General features: G+C 43.3%; 1 protein-coding gene across 1 annotated transcript in view; it reads right to left on the bottom strand.

The window, feature by feature from the left end:
- The window catches only part of CHN2 (chimerin 2), a 300,816-nt gene extending 283,297 nt beyond the window's left edge, over positions 1-17,519 (bottom strand). Inside the window, exon 1 of the mRNA XM_021689532.2 lies at positions 17,348-17,519. Coding sequence (XP_021545207.1) covers positions 17,348-17,396 — 49 coding nt within the window. The 5' untranslated portion in view covers positions 17,397-17,519. The remainder of the gene's footprint in view (positions 1-17,347) is intronic.
- Between the last annotated feature and the right edge of the window lie 2,107 nt (positions 17,520-19,626).

The following is a 19,626-nucleotide window of genomic DNA, read 5'->3' as shown; positions in this document are numbered from 1 at the left end:
AATGCCTTGCCATAGCAACCAAGAGTGGCTGAATTATCTACTATTATTCCCTGAATTTCTAATAAAACCATTCCAACTTACACCAGGCCCAGGGATGTTAAAGTCAGTCAAGAATCAAAACCTTCAATCCTTACTGTCCAACTTTTCATCAAAGCTAAGCAATCTATCCAGAATTATTCTGTATTTTTTCATAGCCATAAAACAAAGTGCTTCAATTTATAAGGCACTAACCAGTTGAAAGCAAGGCATCAGTAAAAGCTGTCAGTCACTTTAATTGGAAGGGAAGCAGAAACATTTTGGTCATGAAGTGAATATTACTACAGACTAAATACGTTCACCAGTTGTTTGGTTTTCAACTAGGCTATAGTAAGTCCTTTGAGTGGGAGAGGCCAGGTTTCTTAGAACTCTCAGTATTTCTCCTCAGATTCCAAGGGCTGAGGACATTTGTGACATTACTGTGCCAGACACTCTTGAATCCTCTGCCCTCCTTCACAGAATCCTGCTCTGTTCAGGTGTCCTCACCCCTTTGGGAGAGGCTAGCCCCATCCCCATTCCAGGAAGGAGGTCATGACTAGACAGAGAGCATCACAGAAATCCTAGTGTCCTTGTCAGTGATTGCCTTGCCTATGAGCATGTGACAAAACTGTGACCCAGGAGGCAAGGGGAAGTTGGCTAGGAGAAGGGGAGCTTCTGAGAAAGGTTTTCTCACTTTTCACACAGCCAGGAGAAAGAGATTACAGGTCTCCCCTGTTGTTCAAAAGTTTGCATTACACCACTTCTCTTTTACAAAAGACCTACATTAACCTACATCTTCACTAACCAAAAGAAACCCAAAAAGGATTTTTGCCTTTGAAAAAAAAAAAGAGGTGAAAAGCAAAGATAGCATTCAGCAATAGTTTTGCAGTGAGCAGTTATAAAGGCAGTGCAGACCCCCAGCAACGGGAGGGGTCCCACCAAGTTCTGTCCCCAAAACTACACTCAGCATCTAGCTGCATAGCTTTGAATGGTGTCTGTGAGCATCTGTGTTTTATCTTGATTTATTTTGTACATACGTTAGCAAGATGTGTCCTAAGGTATCAGAAAAGTCAAAGAGAGGTTATTTTTTGAGTTTGGGAATGCTCATAAATTTTTCCATATAAATTGATGGTAAATGCTTCTTCGTTTTATGACACTGTGGCTTACAAAAGATTGAATATGAAATCTACTTTCAGACAGCAGGGAAAACCTGTACTCCTTCACTCTTTCTAACTGTGATGCCAGGTAGTGCTGTTGTCATCTTGACACCAAAAGAAGAGGGAAGCTAAGGACAAAGCCCCTCCACCAAGAGGACAGAGCCAAGAGAACTGCAGAGAAGCCCAGAGTCAGAACCCACTTCTTTTCAGGGTTTTCTGTATTTGCAGCAGAAACATCCTAACCTATACAATAATTGCACCCTGAAACGGTCTCTGGAGGAAGTGAGGAGGCACGAATGTTTTATGCATGTTGGTGTTAGCACGAGAAAAGTTGCATGAACAGCATCTTTTCTTAGGGAAAGCTTGGCCTGTGATGTTAGAAAGTACAGTGGTCCCCCCTTACCCAAAGGGGGAGGAGGGATACCTTCCAAGACCCTCAGTGGGTGCCTAAATCCGCAGAATACTAAACCCTACATATACCCTGTTTTTTCCTATACATACAAACCTACGATACAGTTCAATTTATAAATGAGGCCCAGTAAGAGATTAAAAACAGTAACCAATAACAAAATAGAAAATTATAACAATACACTGTAATAAAAGTTATATAAATGTGGTCTCTCTCTCCAAATAGTATTGCACTGTACTCACCCTTCTTCTTCCCGGGCTGATGAGAGGTGATGACATGGGCGCGGGATGAGATGACGTAAGCAGTGTGAGGCAGAGTTAGGCCACCACGGCCCTTCCGCTGATTCATCAGAAAGAGGACAGTCGGCTTCCCCGCTTCCCGAGCGCGGGCGATGACGGGTAGGCGAAACCGCGGAAAGTTAAACCGCGGATAAAGCGGGACTGCTGTAGGAGGCCCAGGAATAAAATCCATTCCGGGAGTGAAATGTGAGAGCAGGTGCAGAGGCCAACACCTGGCACCAATACCTTGGCCTCCGCGTGCTGTTGTAGGAAACCCGAGGCAACCAGATTTCCCCCGAGGGAGGACGCGGAACAGCAAAGCCGCTGTAGTGCCTACCCACTTCCTCCCCTGGGTGCCAGGAAAAGACTCTGAATGAGACCTTAAGGAAGAGGATGTTTCAGTACTTGCTTTGCCTTCGCACTCCCGTAAATAGGTATCTGTACTTTGTGGGGGTGCCTATTTTTGTTGTCCCATGAGGAGTAAGAAGCACAAGCCACGAACAGTTCGACGGGGAGCCAGCCTTGCTATAAACTCCTAGAGGCCATTGAAGATTGAAGGCTGCCCGTGGAAGTGGCCACCCAGGGACTCTGTTCCCCCAAGATGCCCCCCCCAGAGCCAGATCTTCCTCCAACCGGCAGAAAGTATATCTTATTCTGGGAGCCGCTAAACTTGCAGGGAGAGGAGAGGGACTTCGCCCACACCTGGCCCTCCAAAGCCAGCAGGTATTTTTCAAATGCTTATCGATTGGATTCATTATCATGAACTCTATGTGGTTCTGGAAAACTTCATATTTGAAATACTCATATTTTAGATCGTATCTGATCAAACGCATGTTTTTTTACTTGTTCCCGGTTAAAGTAAACACTATCAGAACATCTGAGACAACGGTACCCTGGTCATCTTTCTAAGGAAGTATTTACAGTACTATGAATACAATGCTGTGATCTGACATGATCAAAGTGTGCCTATTCTTTGATTAGAAACAACAAAAGCGCCAGCAGATGATGCCCCTGGAAACGTCTACACGTGCATCCATCCAGTGGGGGCATCTGGAGGCAGCAACAGAAGCATCACTGTACTAGTAAACTCGGCAGTACCCAGGTTACACAGTAGGAAACTGGGTTCCTGGAGGACTCACAGTCTGCATTGAGTGCGTAAGAGTTGTGCCCAGGGCTTGAAAAGCTGCACAAAAATCTAATTAACGAGTCATGAGAAATGTACTAATTGCTTTGTCCAGCATCAGCAGAGAAGACCTGCTGCTGGCCCTCATTCCTCAGCCGGAGGGAGGACACCGCAGCCTTTGGGGGCACTGGGGAAGGAGGCATTGTCAAGCTGACCCCGGGAACAAACCACAGAAGACACGTCTCTGTGGAACCTTCTGAGGAGGTCAGGGGCTGTCGGTAGAAAAAGACAGCTGTGGAAATAAAAATGGGAAGAGGAGGGGGTACCCCCCACGTGTCGATATCAGTGACTATGGAATGAATGTCTCCCATCTGATTATGTGTATCCATCGAGGAAGGACTTGATCTATGAGGTTTTTTCCCTGTCTGCTCACTTTACAACCTTTTCCCCTTCTCAGCCCTACTCTATCAATTTTTTTGTGTGTGTCTTGTAAATAACATCTTTATTGAGATAGAATTTACCTACCCTACAATTCACCTGCTTAAGTGACTTTTAGTGTATTACAGAAATATGCAACCATTACCACAATCAATTTCAGACAATTTCATCACCCCCCAAAAAAATCCCATACCTATTAGCCGCCCTCCAGTTTCCCTCCAGCCCTCCCCACCTTAGGAAATCACTTCTCTACTTTCTGCCTCTATGATTTGCCTATTCTGGACATTTCATATGGGTGGAATCATATGCTATGTGGTCTCTTGTAACTGGCTTCCTTCACATAATGTTTTCAAGGTTCTGCAAGATTCACTGTTGTAGCACGTGCCCTGTATCACTTTCTAAAATCTTTTCTGTAGCTCTCCCTGCTCAGCTCTAGCTTTACTACTTATGTTCCTTGAGTGGTTCACTATCCATTCCTGAAAAGTTCTTGCGAACTACAAATCAAGTTTAAGAAGCGGTCCTGGTTCAGAGAAGTCCATGTGATTTTGTTGGGAGTCTCCTATTGCCCCTACATGCAAATAATCCATATTATGAGTTTAAAAAAAAAAAAAAACCAATTTTCTTAAAAATCATTAAAGGCATGTGGTTAGTGTGAACCAGTGATGGTGCCCTTAGAGAACTAATTTACATATAATAGATAAGGGAGGGGCTGTAGCGGCATTCCTATGATAGAGTGCTTGGGATATAGACATATGCATTCACTCAACAATTACTGAGTGCCTCCTGCATGTGAGACACTGTTCTGGGTACTGCAGATTGGCAGTGAGCAAAACAGACAGAAACATCTGCCTTTGTGAAGCATGGGGTTTGGATTATTTCTTTACATCATTTAAAGAAAGAAGGAAAACCAAGGTAATAGTAAACAGGGCATTCATAATGATTACTTTTGGAGGAAGGGAGTGAAAGAAGACAGGGGAGGGAAGGGAGAAGGGAGAAGATGCAAGGGTAGGTGATGTTCCTAGACTGACAGACTCCCTTATGAGAGTTCTGTTGTTGTGCTTTCTAACTTCCATGTCTGTTGCAGAAATTTACTTGCATAGATTGGATATTACATCAAATTTAATTTCAAAAAGAGCCCACCTCTGGATCAGAAAGTATAAACAATGGTGTCTCTTTGGATGAGAGATTTGTCTGGGCTAATTTAAAATGTTTATGAGAAAGTGGGATTCACAGTGGAATCTTACACTAAATGGAGAAATTCTAAATCGATGGGCTTACATGTCAAGGTTTTGAAAGGCTGGTGAAGAGCAAGGTAATATATTTAGAGGAGATTTTTCAAGTTATATTAGACAATCATGAACTCTGAGTGATCGTTTATCACCCAAGAAAGGAACCAATGGATTGTCTACATAAGAATGAAACTTCATGAGACCAGAGATTCTTACGTTTTGTTCACAAATTTTCAATTGTCAAGTTTCTTTCACAGACACTATCCCATTTGATTTTCACAAGTATTATTAGCCCATTTTGTGGATGAGAAAATTCAGAGGGGCCCAAATTACCATAGCCAGTTGGTGCTGGTATCTGGGCCAGCTCCCTGGCTTCCCAACACTTGCCACACAGCACAAGGGTTCAAATGAACCCACATTTATTTACAAAACACAAGAATAGATGTTAGAAATAAGTTTCAGAGTGAAATATAAAACAATAAAAAGAAATACCAGTCCACTCTAGGGGTGGAAAATGGAAGGAACTCATTACTATAAGGAGGACCACAAGCTGAAACTACATATACTCTCAAAAACATGTCTACGTGAATTCCTGAATGACAGATTTACATCGGCTATTTATGAAAAGTAAAATGTCTGCAGGGCATCTCTTCCTTGAAAGCGTGCTGAGCATTTTTACAAAATACCCCTTAGCGCTATTACTGGGGTTAGAATGCTGAACCAAATAAGTACTATGGCAATTATTATATTCTTATGATAAGTTACATTGTCTAATTCCAAATCATGTCTTCCGTTGGCAATTGCCTAGGATTTGCTGTGGTTATGTTTCTAATCTTAATCTGATATTATTTCAAGAGAGTTGAAAAGCCCTGTCAATTGCTTTTTTCTTTGAGGAAGAATTCATATTTGGAAAAAAAGAAAAAGGCATGAGGGTTAGTCTGGGTGCTTAAAACAAGCATAGGGCTCTCATGTGGATCAAGTTCAAGCCTTGGACATATTAACATCACATAGGAGAAAAAACTTCTGTGCCCTGACCACTGACAGTACCTTCAACCTTGGACAATGATCACGAGGGAGGTAACAGAGAGGACACCTGGCTTGAACTAACCAGGTCCCCAGCCAGAGAGTAATAACTCACAGGGCACTTCCTGTGGGAGACATGATAATGCTCTCTTTGCATATGAAAGTCAGCAAAATAGTGTTATTTACCCAATAAACATGGCTTAATGGTTTCACTGTCTGCAGGGACAAACACTATAAAACAAAATGGCTAATTTTTCTATAATAAAGTGAATTTGAATGAGCAACTTAAATCAATACTAGGCAGCCAAATTATGTGTATTAATATCTACACATCATTAGCAAAATCCCAAGTGAATTTTTTCATTACTAAAAGTAATGCTAGGTTTAACTTTGCTTTTCCCTTGATATTAACTTATATATTCTATATTTAGTTCGGAAATAACTTTTGTTTGAAACCTAATCCACTTCTGCTTTCTGTGTATACATATACACATAAACACACACCAACAGACATATATACATGCATCCAGACCTATATCACACATATACATGTTTTATACACATATACATATTCATGGCAAGAAGCCTCAGTACAAACATTATCAGATAAGAATTTCCTACTCAGGTCAGGAGAATAACGTGTCCCTTGTTCTGTCAACTTCTCTACCCAACTTGCTAGCATTACGGGCTTTCTTTGGAGGAGTGCACATAAATCTAACAAGTAAATATGTAAAGTCTAGAATGATAGTAAAGCCTAAAACAAAGCACAAAACCTGTATCAACAAGAATCTGATAGAGTTCCAATCTGTCCTTCTCTATCTTACTTCATTTCAAAATCTCTGTACACACCCAGAAAAACGAAGGACATCTCTCAATGCTGGCACTAAAACAAAACAGGGACCTGTGAATGGGGGCTGACCTGGGCCACACTGAAGAGTTGGTATCTTTCTGGCATGGAGAGTGTGCAGGGTTGCAACTATTGGAGCCATGGAGCAGTGAATCAGCAGGTTTTGTGTGGTAGATTCTGTGATAGAGGCTAGAACATCCTCACTAGAGTCACCCAGACCAGTGGCTGTCCAATACAAGTATGATATGAGCCACATATCTAAACTTAAATAGTAGCCACATTAAATTTTTTTAAGATTTTGTTTATTTCTTTGAGAGAGAGCAAGCATGAGCAGGGAGAGGGGCAGAAGGAGAGGGAGAGAGAAAATCTCAAGCAGACTCCACGCTCAGTGCAGAGCCTGACGTAGGGCTTGATCTCACAACCTGAACCGAAATCAAGAGTTGAACGCTTAACTGCCTGAGCCATCCACGTGCCCTGCCACATTAAATATTTTTAAGTAAACAGGTGAGATTGATTTTTACAATATCTTTTCTTTAACCTAATATCCAAAAGATGTTATAATCTCAGTGTATCATCCATATAACAAGGTTATTCATGAGATATTTCATATTCTTTTTGTTTTATACTGAGTCTTCAAACTCTGGTAGGGACTTTACAATTGCAGCGCATCTCCAGTCACACTAGCCACATTTCAAGAGCTAAACAGCCCACGTGGCTACCAGATAAGGCAGTGCAGGGCTCAGTCTTGAGATGCTTATAGGTCAGACTGTTAGAGGCCAGTGTTGTAGGCACATACTCTAGTATTTGCTGAAGAAGATTTACCCTTCAAACCGTACTCCCTGCTTCCTGTTTCCTTGTTGTCCCAAACACTGATCTCTTGGTGTATTCCTTAGAAGCAAAATTATTTAAGAAAAAGCACTTTAGGGATGGCTGCGTAGTTCAGTCGGTTGAGCAGCTGGCTCTGGATTTCTGTTCAGGTCATGATCTCAGGGTCGTGAGATGGAGCCCCGTGATGGGCTCCAAGCTCAGTGGGGAGTTCTGCTCAATCCTCTGCTTGAGAATTCTCTCTCCTTCTCCCACTGTCCCTCCCCCTGCTCATGCACAAGCGCTCGTGTTCTCTCTCTCTCTCTCAAGTAAATAAATAAATCATTTAAAAAAAAGAAAAAGCACTTTATTTTGTTTGTGTGCAATTATGTCAAATAAGTAAGGAATGCAGGTTTTGTTTCCTTAAAAAACACAGTGCTCAAACAGTCCTGAGGGTACAGAGGACAAGATGAAGTCCAGCTCGGGGTCTCTGATGAGAAAAGAATTACAGATGGTGATCACCCACCCAAGTGATTCTGTGATTCACACTGCCCTAAATGTATGATCTGAGTTATGTCAAAAAGGACTAAGCCGTACAGGCCACGGGCCTCTCGCTATTATGTCTGAACCCAGTAGCCTTAATATCCACCTTTTTCTTGACAGTTGTTTGACCCTTTAAAGATACCATCTACCTTTCCATTTGCTTGTTGCTCTTGAAGATGGTAACAGAAGTTCAACGAGGAGGGCAACTTCCTTTTCTTAGGAATGTCATGTTCCTGCATCTTATTTGCATGCATTTTCTTCCAGTTAAACGTGCTGAAGATTCCCAAAGCTAACTTTATTTTCTAAAAACCAATGCATTTGCTTTGCCCCATATGTGGGCCTTTTGCAGTAGTAAATACTTCTAGGCGAATGGTTTGCTGATGGCCAAATTGGTAGAAAATCTCCCTTAAATTGCACAGCTTGGATATGCTGCTTGCAACCTCAGTCCACACATTCACAATTTTCTTATTTTCTTTATGATGTTTTGGAAGAGATACAATTATAAGATTCAAACTACTTCTGGACAAGGACATTTTCTTTTCCTCTTTGAGGATGAAATTATAACTCACTGTAGGATTTTTTAAAAAGAAATGGGAGCTGTCATTAGGGAAACTATAGACCATTTTTTTTAAAAGCTTGAATCCAGTTTCAAGACTGGAAGAGTTTATAAACATTTTAATTGCTCTCCCCAACATCATCCTCCAGCTGTCATTCCACAGTTCTCCTCAAAGTTATGAAAAAAGTTACTTTTTTTAAAAAAGCCAATTTGCAAAATTAGTGAAGTATAACCTAAGCAGCATGACAAATACAGGAATGGGAGAACATTCTATCAAAGTTTCTATCCATAGCTTATTAATTTTACATTAGTAGTGTCCCTCTCTTAGAACTACCTTCCCTGTTTACCAGTGCTGCCCAACAGGATCTTTTACAGGATGATGGAAATGTTCTATTTCTGCATGGTTTAATATGGTAGCCAGCAACCACATGTGCTATTGAGCACTTGAAATGTGCATCATGCAACTAAGGAACTGAATTTATTAAAATTTAAATTTAAATTTGCAAACAGCTACATGTGGCTAGTGGTTACCACATTGGAGCGCACAGCTATATATAGTTAGGGCAGAGGGTAGGTCACTGAAGTCTTTGTGCCTTTATTGACACAACATCCGCCTTGAGATCTAAGGCTCATGTAAAATACAAAGCACTTTAGGACTTCTTTTTTTGAAAATATTAAATAATTAAATAGAACAGCTTCCATGAAGCCAGACAGGGGGGGGGAAAAAGGAACAGCTGTAAGAAATTCTCTAAGGATAATGCTACTCCTTAGGATGAGCCAGGAAAGGGGATGAAGAATTAATGTTCTGGAAACGTGGGTCCTAGATGTCAGTTCCAGCTGTAGCTCCACCACCAACTAGCTGAACGGCCCTGGGCAGTTCTTGGAGCTCCTCCGAACCTGATTCTCTTACTTATGTAATTCTGGAATCTGTTAAAACAACCTGCAAGTCCCCTCCTCACCTGAAACCTATAATGAAATGTAAAGTCAAACCACCTCGGGAGGAAAAAAACATTCTCAGGTAGGAAGTGGTGCATAAGGTCTACCTGAATGCCTTCTGTAATTTCAGTTCCTGTACTTCTAACTTAACATATAAGCTAACAAATACATATTCTTCCTGCTGTGGATTCAGAATCTGGGAGTTTCATGAGGTGATCACAAGACTTGATAAGCTCACACAAAATGGAATGCTTTTAAGACCCCAGTGAAGACAATCAACTGGATGCAAAGTAGTACTATTCTTTTTTTCTCCCCCTCGGTGTTTTTTCTTTTATTTGGAAAATTTTCAAACCTTGGAAAAGTTGCAAGAATAGTACAATGAACACCTATATACCCTTCACCTCGTGAAACTGTTCTTAAGTACAGATATCCATAAGTCCAGTCCCCTAGGTGATCTCTCTACAGAGCATTCACTTGGTAAACATCACTCAGTTCCTAACGCTAGTGAGAATAAGCTTTGGTCAGGTTGGATGTGGGTCTGGATAACTACCAAGGGCAACAAAATAAAGCACAACTGTATTACTGTACTTTCTCTGTTAACAATGAGCATGCATTTCAGCCTTAAACTTTAATGTCAGACACTTTAAAAACGAGATAGAATCAAAAACCCACCCTTTATGTTTCAAGAGGAAAAAAACTGATCTTTGAAATTAAGGAGACGTTGCTCCAATCCTAGCACCTCGAATCCAAGCTCTGTGCTCTCTCTGAACCGATGTCTTTGTTTGCAAAAGGGGATACGTGGTCCACCTCAGAGAAGTACTCAAGGGATTACATGTAAACGGAGTGAGACATAGAAACCATTCAGTATTGTTAGTTGCTTTTCCAGTTTACTAAGCATTTTCCCAAACGGTATACTTCAGGAATGACAACCCTGTGGGATAAATTCATCAGATATCACTATTTCTGGTTTAAAGACAAGAGAGGGACGCCTGGGTGGTTCAGTCAGTTAAGCATCTGCCTTTGGCTCAGGTCATGATCTCACGGTCCTGGGATGAAGTCCCACATTGGGCTGCCTGCTCAGCGGAGAGGCTGCTTCTCCCTCTCCCTGTGCCGCTTCCCCTGCTTGTGCTCTCTCTCACTCTCTCTGTCAAATAATTAAAATCTTAAAAAAAGAAGACAAGAGAATGGAGGCTCAAAGATATTCAGGGCAGGAGAGAGGGAAGGGGGAGGAATCGGCATCTACCGAGCAGATAGGAGAGCCAGGCCTATGGGAATCAATGCTTCCATCACCCTGTTAATGCTCACGTCAATTCTGGGAAACAGGCTGTCATATCTGCAGTTTGCAGTGAGGTTTTAAAGCTCGGAAAGGCTAATTTCACCAAAGGTCACATTGTTAGCTAGTTATAGGACTTAAGTAAATATCTGGTTTAAGTGTCTACATTAATGGTTTAGGAACTTTCATTAAGGGTTCAAGAGTCCTGATTCCTGGTTTAAGGGTCATAGTTAGGGCTTAAAGCCTCTTTAAGAGCCTTAGTTAAGGGTTTAGCTGCCCTGGTCAATGCCTTGGTTAAAGGTTTCAGTGCCCAGATCTTCTGACTCTGAGGTTAGGGCTGTTCCTGCAACATCTAATGAAGACACATTTCAGAATGTGAGATTTCTTGCCAGCTCAAGGAAGCAGACTGTTTGTCCAGATCTAGTGGATTCTGCTAGGCAAGTGGCATGGAGCCTTTCTTGTTGAAAAACTGTTCTCCCCAGCAGGCCCACCAAGGCAAGGGGTGATTGGCAGCCTGCACAATGTGTAGACGATGTCTCAATTCCAGGAATCTTATCAGTGTAACCTCTGACCTGAGGTGATTACATTTTAAATAAGTCTATTCACTGAACACCTTTATTAGAAAATGTCTATGGGAACTCAGGCATTGGATGATTTGAAATAACTCTTGATATGGCTTAGGTTGGGTGACTTAGGCCAAGCTATTGAAACAAGGCAAGGTTGTAATTAGACATGGTGTAAAGACTGTTCAAAGATTGGCCCCCACAAAGGTCTTCGATTAATAATAAATGAGGGGAAAAGCAGGCTATTTGCACAAGCAGGTGGTGGATGACTCTCCCTGGGTACAGAGCTGCAAAGTTTTATTGCCACTTGGCAATGCACACGCGCCAGGTCTTCAGCCTCAGATCCCAGTGAACAGACACATGGGTCCCGTTGCAGAGCAGACTGCCTGTGGGACCAGCACATTCCTAACTGGATTTCCCTCCAGCCATGGAGACTTTAAATAAACCTCTGCTTTTGTTAGTCACTTTGAGACACATGAGTGTGTTCTGTCACACCAACCAGTCTGTACCAGAGCTACAGGCATCCGTCTTGATCCCCTGACCAGAATCCATGTGAGCAACAGAATACCACCTTCCATTCCCACTGAGCGAATGGAAAGAGAAGCAGGAAGGTACTTAGAGGATTTGGAAACTAATAGGCAAGCAAGACCAAATGCAAGGTTGATGAAAAAAAAATCTAAATAGGAATCTGACCAACATAGTAACAGGTGAGAAAAGTAAAAAGAAGAGAGGAAAAAAGGAAGGAAGGCGGGAAGGAAGGAAGGAAGGAAGGAAGGAAGGAAAGAAAGAGGGGAGGAAGGAAGGAAGGGAGGGAGGAAGGGAGGGAGAGAGGAAGAAAGCCATTCATTGTGAAAATTAAATGACACACATCAGGAGTCATGAAATGTGAATACATTCATAAAAGATAAATGATTGGTGGGTGATAGATGGATGCTATTAATCATAGGTCTATCACTAGGTCCCTTTCTCTTTCTCTGCTTCTAACCATCTTGGCAAGAATCTTGATCTTGGGGCAGAAAACTCTTTTCCAAAACATACCAATGTGACACTGCTCATGTATAGGTTTTCCAAACCCAGTGTCTGGTTATTTTCACCATTGTGCAAAAACAGGAGACCCCGTAGAGCCGCAGACGGCCCTCAGCAGGAGTGACACCCGGGCCAAGCCCCAGGTTGCAGCTCAGAGAACACGCTGTCCAGTTAAATGCCACATGGACTGGCCTCGGAAAATACCTGGTGTTTGTGTCCCCCAAAAGTTGAACAAATGGCAGGATCTTTGAAAACACTTCACAAGGTTTGTGGGAATGATGGGGGGGATCTGGCATTTTAGCTAAAGTACGCATATCAGTGGGCCCTTGTCAATCACAGCGAACATGCAGTCATGCTTAAGAAATGTCTTTCCTCTCAGATTCTCTGTCACTGGGTTCATCTGGGTTCCCACAAAGGAGCAGGGAAAAATCTAGTAAGTTAAAATGAGGTGTGGGAAGGTCACCAGAAAAATAGCAAAGAACAATACTCCGCATCTGAATGAATGATTTCTTTCAGGGCGTTAGTTTTAGCTTTGTGATTTTTTTATTTGCAATGTTTTTGAAATTGCAATTTTTTTTTGGTGATTTAAAATAAACAAAAGTAATCAAATCGTCCTGACTCTCTAGGTAATTATGAAATTAAATTACCTGCAGTTATCACTAAAACAAAGGTAAAGACATTTCTTTTACACAAAATCGAATATTTCTGAATAATTCAGGGGTCCAAAAGAAGACTTCTCAGTGTGAATGTCTGTTTCAACAAAGATACCCTGTTTTGTAGTATTAGATCCATGGAGTTTCTAATTACACATATATGTCTTGGCAGCATTATTATAGTTCAGGTTTACCTTCTGCATCTAGGGATATGAAAGATTTGTATATGTCACTGGTTCTGACCCTCCAATAATAAGTAATGAAAATTCCTATTTATCATTTGTAGGATCAAGCCAGTGTGACAGCAGAACATAGCATTATTTATTTGGCCCACATTACTATTGTATACAATCTGGAGAAATAAATCCCTCAATCCGTTTAGGAATGTTCTTTTCCCAATTAAGGTTTCAGTGACTCTACACACAAATACTGATTTTTACCTTTTTCCATTTGCATTTTAATTTAAAAAGTCTATGTTTATTTCATTTCTATAATACAGCGTGTTTATGTTCTCAAAATCGTAACTTCTTATCCTGGGGGTGCCTTTAATATTTAATTTTTACCTTGTTCAGTTACCTTGTTCAGTTCATAGCTTTTTTATTACTTTACTTGAGTTGATTTCTTTTCTTTCTTTCTTTCTTGTTTTTTTTTAACACTGTGAAATTACCCATTTGGCAATCACATCACTAAAATGCAAAAAGTTCTTCTCTCAATTATAAAAGCCAACATAATCCATGATTATTAAGAAAATTATTCTGTACATCAACCATTGTTTATTTCAGAATACAATCAAGTACCATAGGCTAGAGTAAAAGCTTAAGGACAGTGATCTTTTTTTTCCACTTAAAATAATAAAGGTAATCAAACCTTCCTGCCAATCTAGGTGATTGTGAAATTTAATTACTAGCAGTTATCATTAAAACAAAGGCAACGCAATTTCTTCTACACATAATTGAATATTCCAGAAGAAAATTTCTGAACAGTTCTTGGAAAATGTATTTAAAAATTAATTTTAACCTGATTATTTCATTTGTTATGTCTCAGTTGGTAATGCAGAATAAATGACACACCCGGGTGTTGCGGTTCAACAACAGCAAGTGAGAACATATTCTCAGGAAAATCAGATAACTTTGAGCTTAATACTGAGTGAATTATTAGATCTTTACTCTCTGTGCAAACACAACCAAACCTAAACCTTCCACATCTATTCCTCCAAGAGAGGTTTAACCCATATTATTCGAGTTCACACCTCCATATGTGTGTTCAGAACAGTTCAGAATCAACAGTTCCTTTTTTACTGCTCAATTGCCCAAGTATGTCCTAAGGCTTCCAGAGAGTTGTTCCATCAAACCCACGGCTACCTGAACAGAAAGAAAACCTCCCACCCACGTCAGCAGCAACAGTGAGTGATCTAGCATCTCTTTGCACGCTGCTGCTAATAGATCTATAAGCATAACCGTCCAGAGAAGAGACACCACCTACAAAATGGATCAAGAGCCCTAAGAAAGGAAGTTGAACATTAGGCCATGGACTTCCCCATCTCCAGGCCTTTGCCTAAGCTCTTCCCTCTTCCCGAAATGCCTTTCCCCCTCTCTGCTCTCTGGGAAAAAAATCCCACTCATCCTTTAAGCCCCAACTCATAGGTCACTAGTTCTGACCCTCCCTGCCTACTGAGGGAATCACTCCCTTCCTTGTACTCTCTTCCACATAATTCATTTTATCCAACTGGAATATAGATTACTATCTGTCGTCCATCTCTGCTACTGGATGGTGAGGGAAAGGATCCTAATACATCTTTCTATTCCAAACTCTTGGGACAATGCCCGAAACCTAAAATACACTTAATGACTGCTTCTTTAATGGACCTCAAACCTCAAGGTCAAATTTAACGTGCAATGTAACAGTCAAATTTTATGTGTGTTGGATTTATTTCTGCACCTAAAGGCTGAGCCATGAAGTGCCTTCTATTTCATTCCTCAAAGGAGCAAAATTTGTTCACAGCAAACACTGACTAAGTGCCACACCCTGGGCTAACTGCTCTACACACATTATCTCATTTAATCCACATAGCATTCCTATGGGTAAGTCCCGTTATTAACATTAACCTTATCTACAGATGAGGAAATTGAGGCTTGGAGAAGTTGAGTAACTCACTCCAAATTATCCAACTGGTCAATGCGGCAGCCAGAACTCAAGAACAATAATCCCAGAACTTCAGAACTAGAAGGAATCCTAAAATCATCTTCCTCACTCAGCCTCCTTGAAACTGAGGCTTATAATATTTACTTCCTGGCACATAGTAGGACCTATGTGAAAACAATGATGAATAGATTGATGGAGCGCCCTATTTTCTCAGACTCTGGTCCTTGCCTGGGAGAACGCAGCTGCCACCACAAACAGGCTCTATTCTTTAGTGCCCAACACCTCTCACAGGTGTGAATTGCTTGTGTCATCTGAATTATTCATGATCCACGTGATGGGTAAGTGTGCTTAAAAAGAGAACTACAGCTTCTTGTGTTTTTCAAGACAAAGTGTCTGATTAATTGGTGTATTGAGCAATATAAGTTCATGGGCCAGTCTGATCTACATCAAACAGTATATCGATGCCCGCTTTCTGAATTTCGGTGTTCACGTAATTTCCCAGTTCCCACTGAGATTTAAAATAGTGGTAACTAAAGCAGGAAGGAGACCCATCATAAGCATCTCCATCCTATCTGCAAAGCAATTACCATCATCTAAAGCTCATACTGTGTGACTTCAAACCCACGTATTTTTCTGAAGCCTGAATTCAATTTTTTGATCAGGTTTCTTAAGCTACACCAAGATCTGAACGTTCAGATGCCACAGCATCTGTAATTTATGCCATCAGTAAATCATGTGAGAATACTGCCTTCTTGTCTGTTCTCCATTCTTCTTTCCCGTTGCCACCTTTCCCCCGCCAGTCCCTTTTCTAGTGGGCAGTTTTCTGAGAGGGCTAACCATATGCTAATCGTAAGCCAACATCACTGTATTTTAAATTCAATGTTGGTCGACCGAAATGAATTGAAAAGCAGCAGCAGTGGTTTGGGGGTACTAAAAATACGCTGTAGCATTTGCTGAGTTCTCAGAATTAAAACCACAGGCAGTCAACTTGTTGCTGCTCTTAATAAGATATGACTGTTCTGCCCCATTGGCTGCTACTACCAGCAACTTGAACTATATCATATGCCTAACAACATTGTGCTTTTGATTAGTTGGCAGTGATCAAGAAAGGAGGTGCCATTTCCCAGGAACTGAACCTGCCAAAAAAGATAACAGATGGCTTTCAAGGGACCACCTTGTGCCACACCACAATCGCACCTTAGTCAAACTCGCCTTGTCTTTATGATTAAATTAGTTACACATCTATAGGTATGGCAACTTTATGACAGGCTTGCTGTCCAACGGTCCCAACCAGGTGATTGTTCTCTGAGTTTAATGTCCAGGTAATCGTAATAATAATAAAAAAACACACAATAGGAATTAATACAATATTAACATATCGAGTATTTTCCTTAGGATTTCAAGACCCTCTTGACCCCTGCAGACTGTATACTACACTAAATGTCTTATCAGCTATGCCTTTAGGGTTTGTCACGAAAGTTTTCAGTGACCAGAGAGGTACAAGAATTCTACCTAATGCATCATTCTGATTAGAAACCTGTCATACTCAGAAACCAGAGGGTCTGTTTCTATTGATTCCTATTCCTTCAGATTCATTAGCAGTTTTTTCTCTTCAATGAGACCTGCTGATCAACCTTAAAAAAAGCTGAAAGAAGTCCTCCCTTTGCTCACTTGAAAACAAAATGTATGCCTGGAAAGTGAAATTAGAGAGTATCATAAGAAAATGTCCAAGAGGCCACATAGGAAAATCACACACACACGTAAACCGCCAAATTGTCAGAGGTTGGGCTCGACCTTCCTTCCTCTAACTCGCTTCAATCAGGACCAGAAACACAGAATCCCTTCATTACTTCTATCTCAAACCATGCCCCAAGCTTGTGTCTCCACGGAGCTAATTTCTGAAACAAACAAAGAAAATCAGGTCTGTGAGGAGCGAGGGTTGTCGCCCCTCTTCCTTGGATTTGGGCATCCAGCTCGGCGGACGCCCAGAGTCTCCCCAACCTTCCGCGCCCCGCTAGCCCAGCGGCGCCAGAGAGTGCGAGCCTGCCCTGCTCCTTTCGCTTCTCGCCTGCTGCTCTCCAAGTCTCCAGAACACTCGCGTTCGCACATTAAGGGCGCCACCGCTCTCCCACCTCTGTGCTGTCAGATGTCAGGCGCGGAGGTGCCGTGGGCGCCCCGGGGGCTGGCAAACCAAACAAGTGTCACACCGGGCGCCTGCCCTCACTCCGAGACAGGGGGCAGGACGGCCACAGGTAGGCTCTACCCATCCCGCGGTGCGGGGCGAGGGCAGGGGGCAAGAGACCCAGCCTGCGTCCGACGGGCTGAAACTCACCGGAGGACACCGAGGAGCCGGACAGGCTGGAGTTGCTGGACGCTGCCATCTCCGCGGCCCGCGCGTCGCTGCTGGCTCAGCCCCGGTGCGGACGCCGCCGCCGCTGCCCTCGCGCGACCGCTCGCAGCCTTCGCGGCCCCCAGCCCATGGCAAAGTCCTGGGGACGCGCAGAAAGCACCAGCCTCCGGACTCTGCCGGCACTTCCTGCTCCACCAGATGACGCGCTGCTGCCGCCGCTATTTATTTGTGGTTTCCGTCCCTCTCCGCGCCTTTGCACGCTCTTCTCCGGGTGTCGGGGGTTAGGTGCGAGCAGAGGGAGGCCGAGGGGCGGCCGGAGCGGACTAATCGTGCCTCCAGTCGAGCCCCAGCTGTGGGCCGAGCTCCCCCGCGCGCGGCTGGGACCACCGCGCCCGGGCCGCCCGGAGGCGCCCCGCCAGCTCCTGCACCCTCCCCTGGGCTCCCGCCTCCCCGGCGGCACTTCGGGCAGCCCGGGCAACGGCGGCAGGAGCCAGACAGACAGAGCGACCTCCCCCTTCTCCCTCCGCCCCAACTCCGCTCGCGCGCACACAAAGGAAGGAGAGGAGACGCGGGAGCTCGGGGGCTGGTTCAGCTGCCGTGGGCTTGACAGCTCCTGCGACTGGGGCTGGAGGAGGAGGCTGGGGACTGCCGGGCGGGGGGACGCTGGACCGGGGCGCGAGACCCCGAGGTGCTGGGGAGGGCGCCGGGGGGCGCGGGGCGAGCGCGGCTGCGATGCGCAACCGGGAGTGGGGAGTGGGGAGAAGGTGGTGGGGCTCGCTGTCCGTGGCCAGGCTAAGGGGCGGCGAAGACAGCCGGGGTGGGGGATCCAGAGGGCGAAGGCGAGGTCACTATGGACAGGGTGCGAGCTAAAAGGGGGTCTGGGATGCCAGAGAGGCTCTGGAGAGCTTCTTCCACTCCCCTCCAAATTGTCCTTTGTTACTCTGGAGCTGATGGTCCCTACCCTGCAAGAAGGTGTGTTTCCCAAAACACCCTCAAAACACCTAGCAAGACCCGTCCAGAGGCACTTAAGTACCCCCAGCCAAGGACAGTGACTAACGGGTCCACTGGGCTTTTGAGGTTGCCCTTCAAAGAAATAGAGATGTTCCTAACATGTCATCAGGCCCACACAAAGCCGGGTGTCAAGAGAAAGAGGTTCTCTGACTTCGTCTGGTAAAGGAACCTCACAAAAGACTTGGCAGCAGGTCCAACTGTGCCCTTTCAGGATAAGGAATTGCTTAGGTGTGTGAGAGAAAGAGACCTGAGCACAAGGTGTGTAGCTTCCCCCTGTATTTAAGCCTAAATTAATTTCACTGGGAGGAGATATCATACAGATTTTTTTTTTTTAATCTATTTCACACTCCCAGCAGGGTAATCGGTTCTTTCAATCCTGAAGCAACAGAAAACTGTGAAATTTGAACAGAAATTGTTAGATCAAAGGAAAACGCAAACATTAAAGGAATGAAAGTACTCTCATTATGTAGCAAAGTGGAAAGTGTTCACATTGGGGTAGTTTTTAAATTTTTAAAAACATGGTTAAAAGGACAGAGTCAATTTAAAAATTGTCAGGAGTGACACAGGCACAGCAGACAGTCCTAGGGGGTTTACATCAACCACGCAGCCAATGAACAGTGAAGGATAAGTGTTGAATAATCATAATATGCACTCATGTCACATTTTCTAGTTGATTTAAACTTTTTTAAATTCCCTTCAGGATGCCATCCCAACACATCTTCCCAATAAGGCTCATTTTTTTTTTTTAAAAAAAGCAGTTTTCTGAATAGCTGAGGGCTCATGAGCCCACCTCAACCACATTGAGTCTTCCTGACTCTCATCTACATGGAACTTGGAACACCCCTGCCTGGTATAAAGAGACCCGAGGACACCCCCCCCCCCAACGCCGCAACACACACACTCCTTTTTCTCTCCTTTTGTGCCATGCAGGCTTGATGCAGCCTAACCTGGAGTCCATCAGGGATATATGGCCCATCACAACACTAATCTCTCCATCAGAACTAACTTCCTGTTTTCCCAAAGTTCTTCTGATCAAAGGCACATCTACTTGATTAACTAGTAACCTATGTATCCCTCCAGACCTTTAGATGGTGGACTGACCTGGCTATGTCACCTAGTAGGGTTGACACCCTCTGGGCTTCGAAGAAGAAAGACAACACAGGAATTCATACTCTGGTTCCACCACTTATTAGTTACATGACCTTGAGCAAATTACCTACACTCAGTGAGTCTCAGTTTCTCCACCTGCC

The sequence above is a fragment of the Neomonachus schauinslandi genome, chromosome 12 (assembly GCF_002201575.2).
Source record: "Neomonachus schauinslandi chromosome 12, ASM220157v2, whole genome shotgun sequence".
Classification (NCBI taxonomy): domain Eukaryota; kingdom Metazoa; phylum Chordata; class Mammalia; order Carnivora; family Phocidae; genus Neomonachus; species Neomonachus schauinslandi.
The sequence above is the reverse complement of the archived record's forward strand: the minus strand, read 5'-3'. Positions and strand labels throughout refer to the sequence as shown.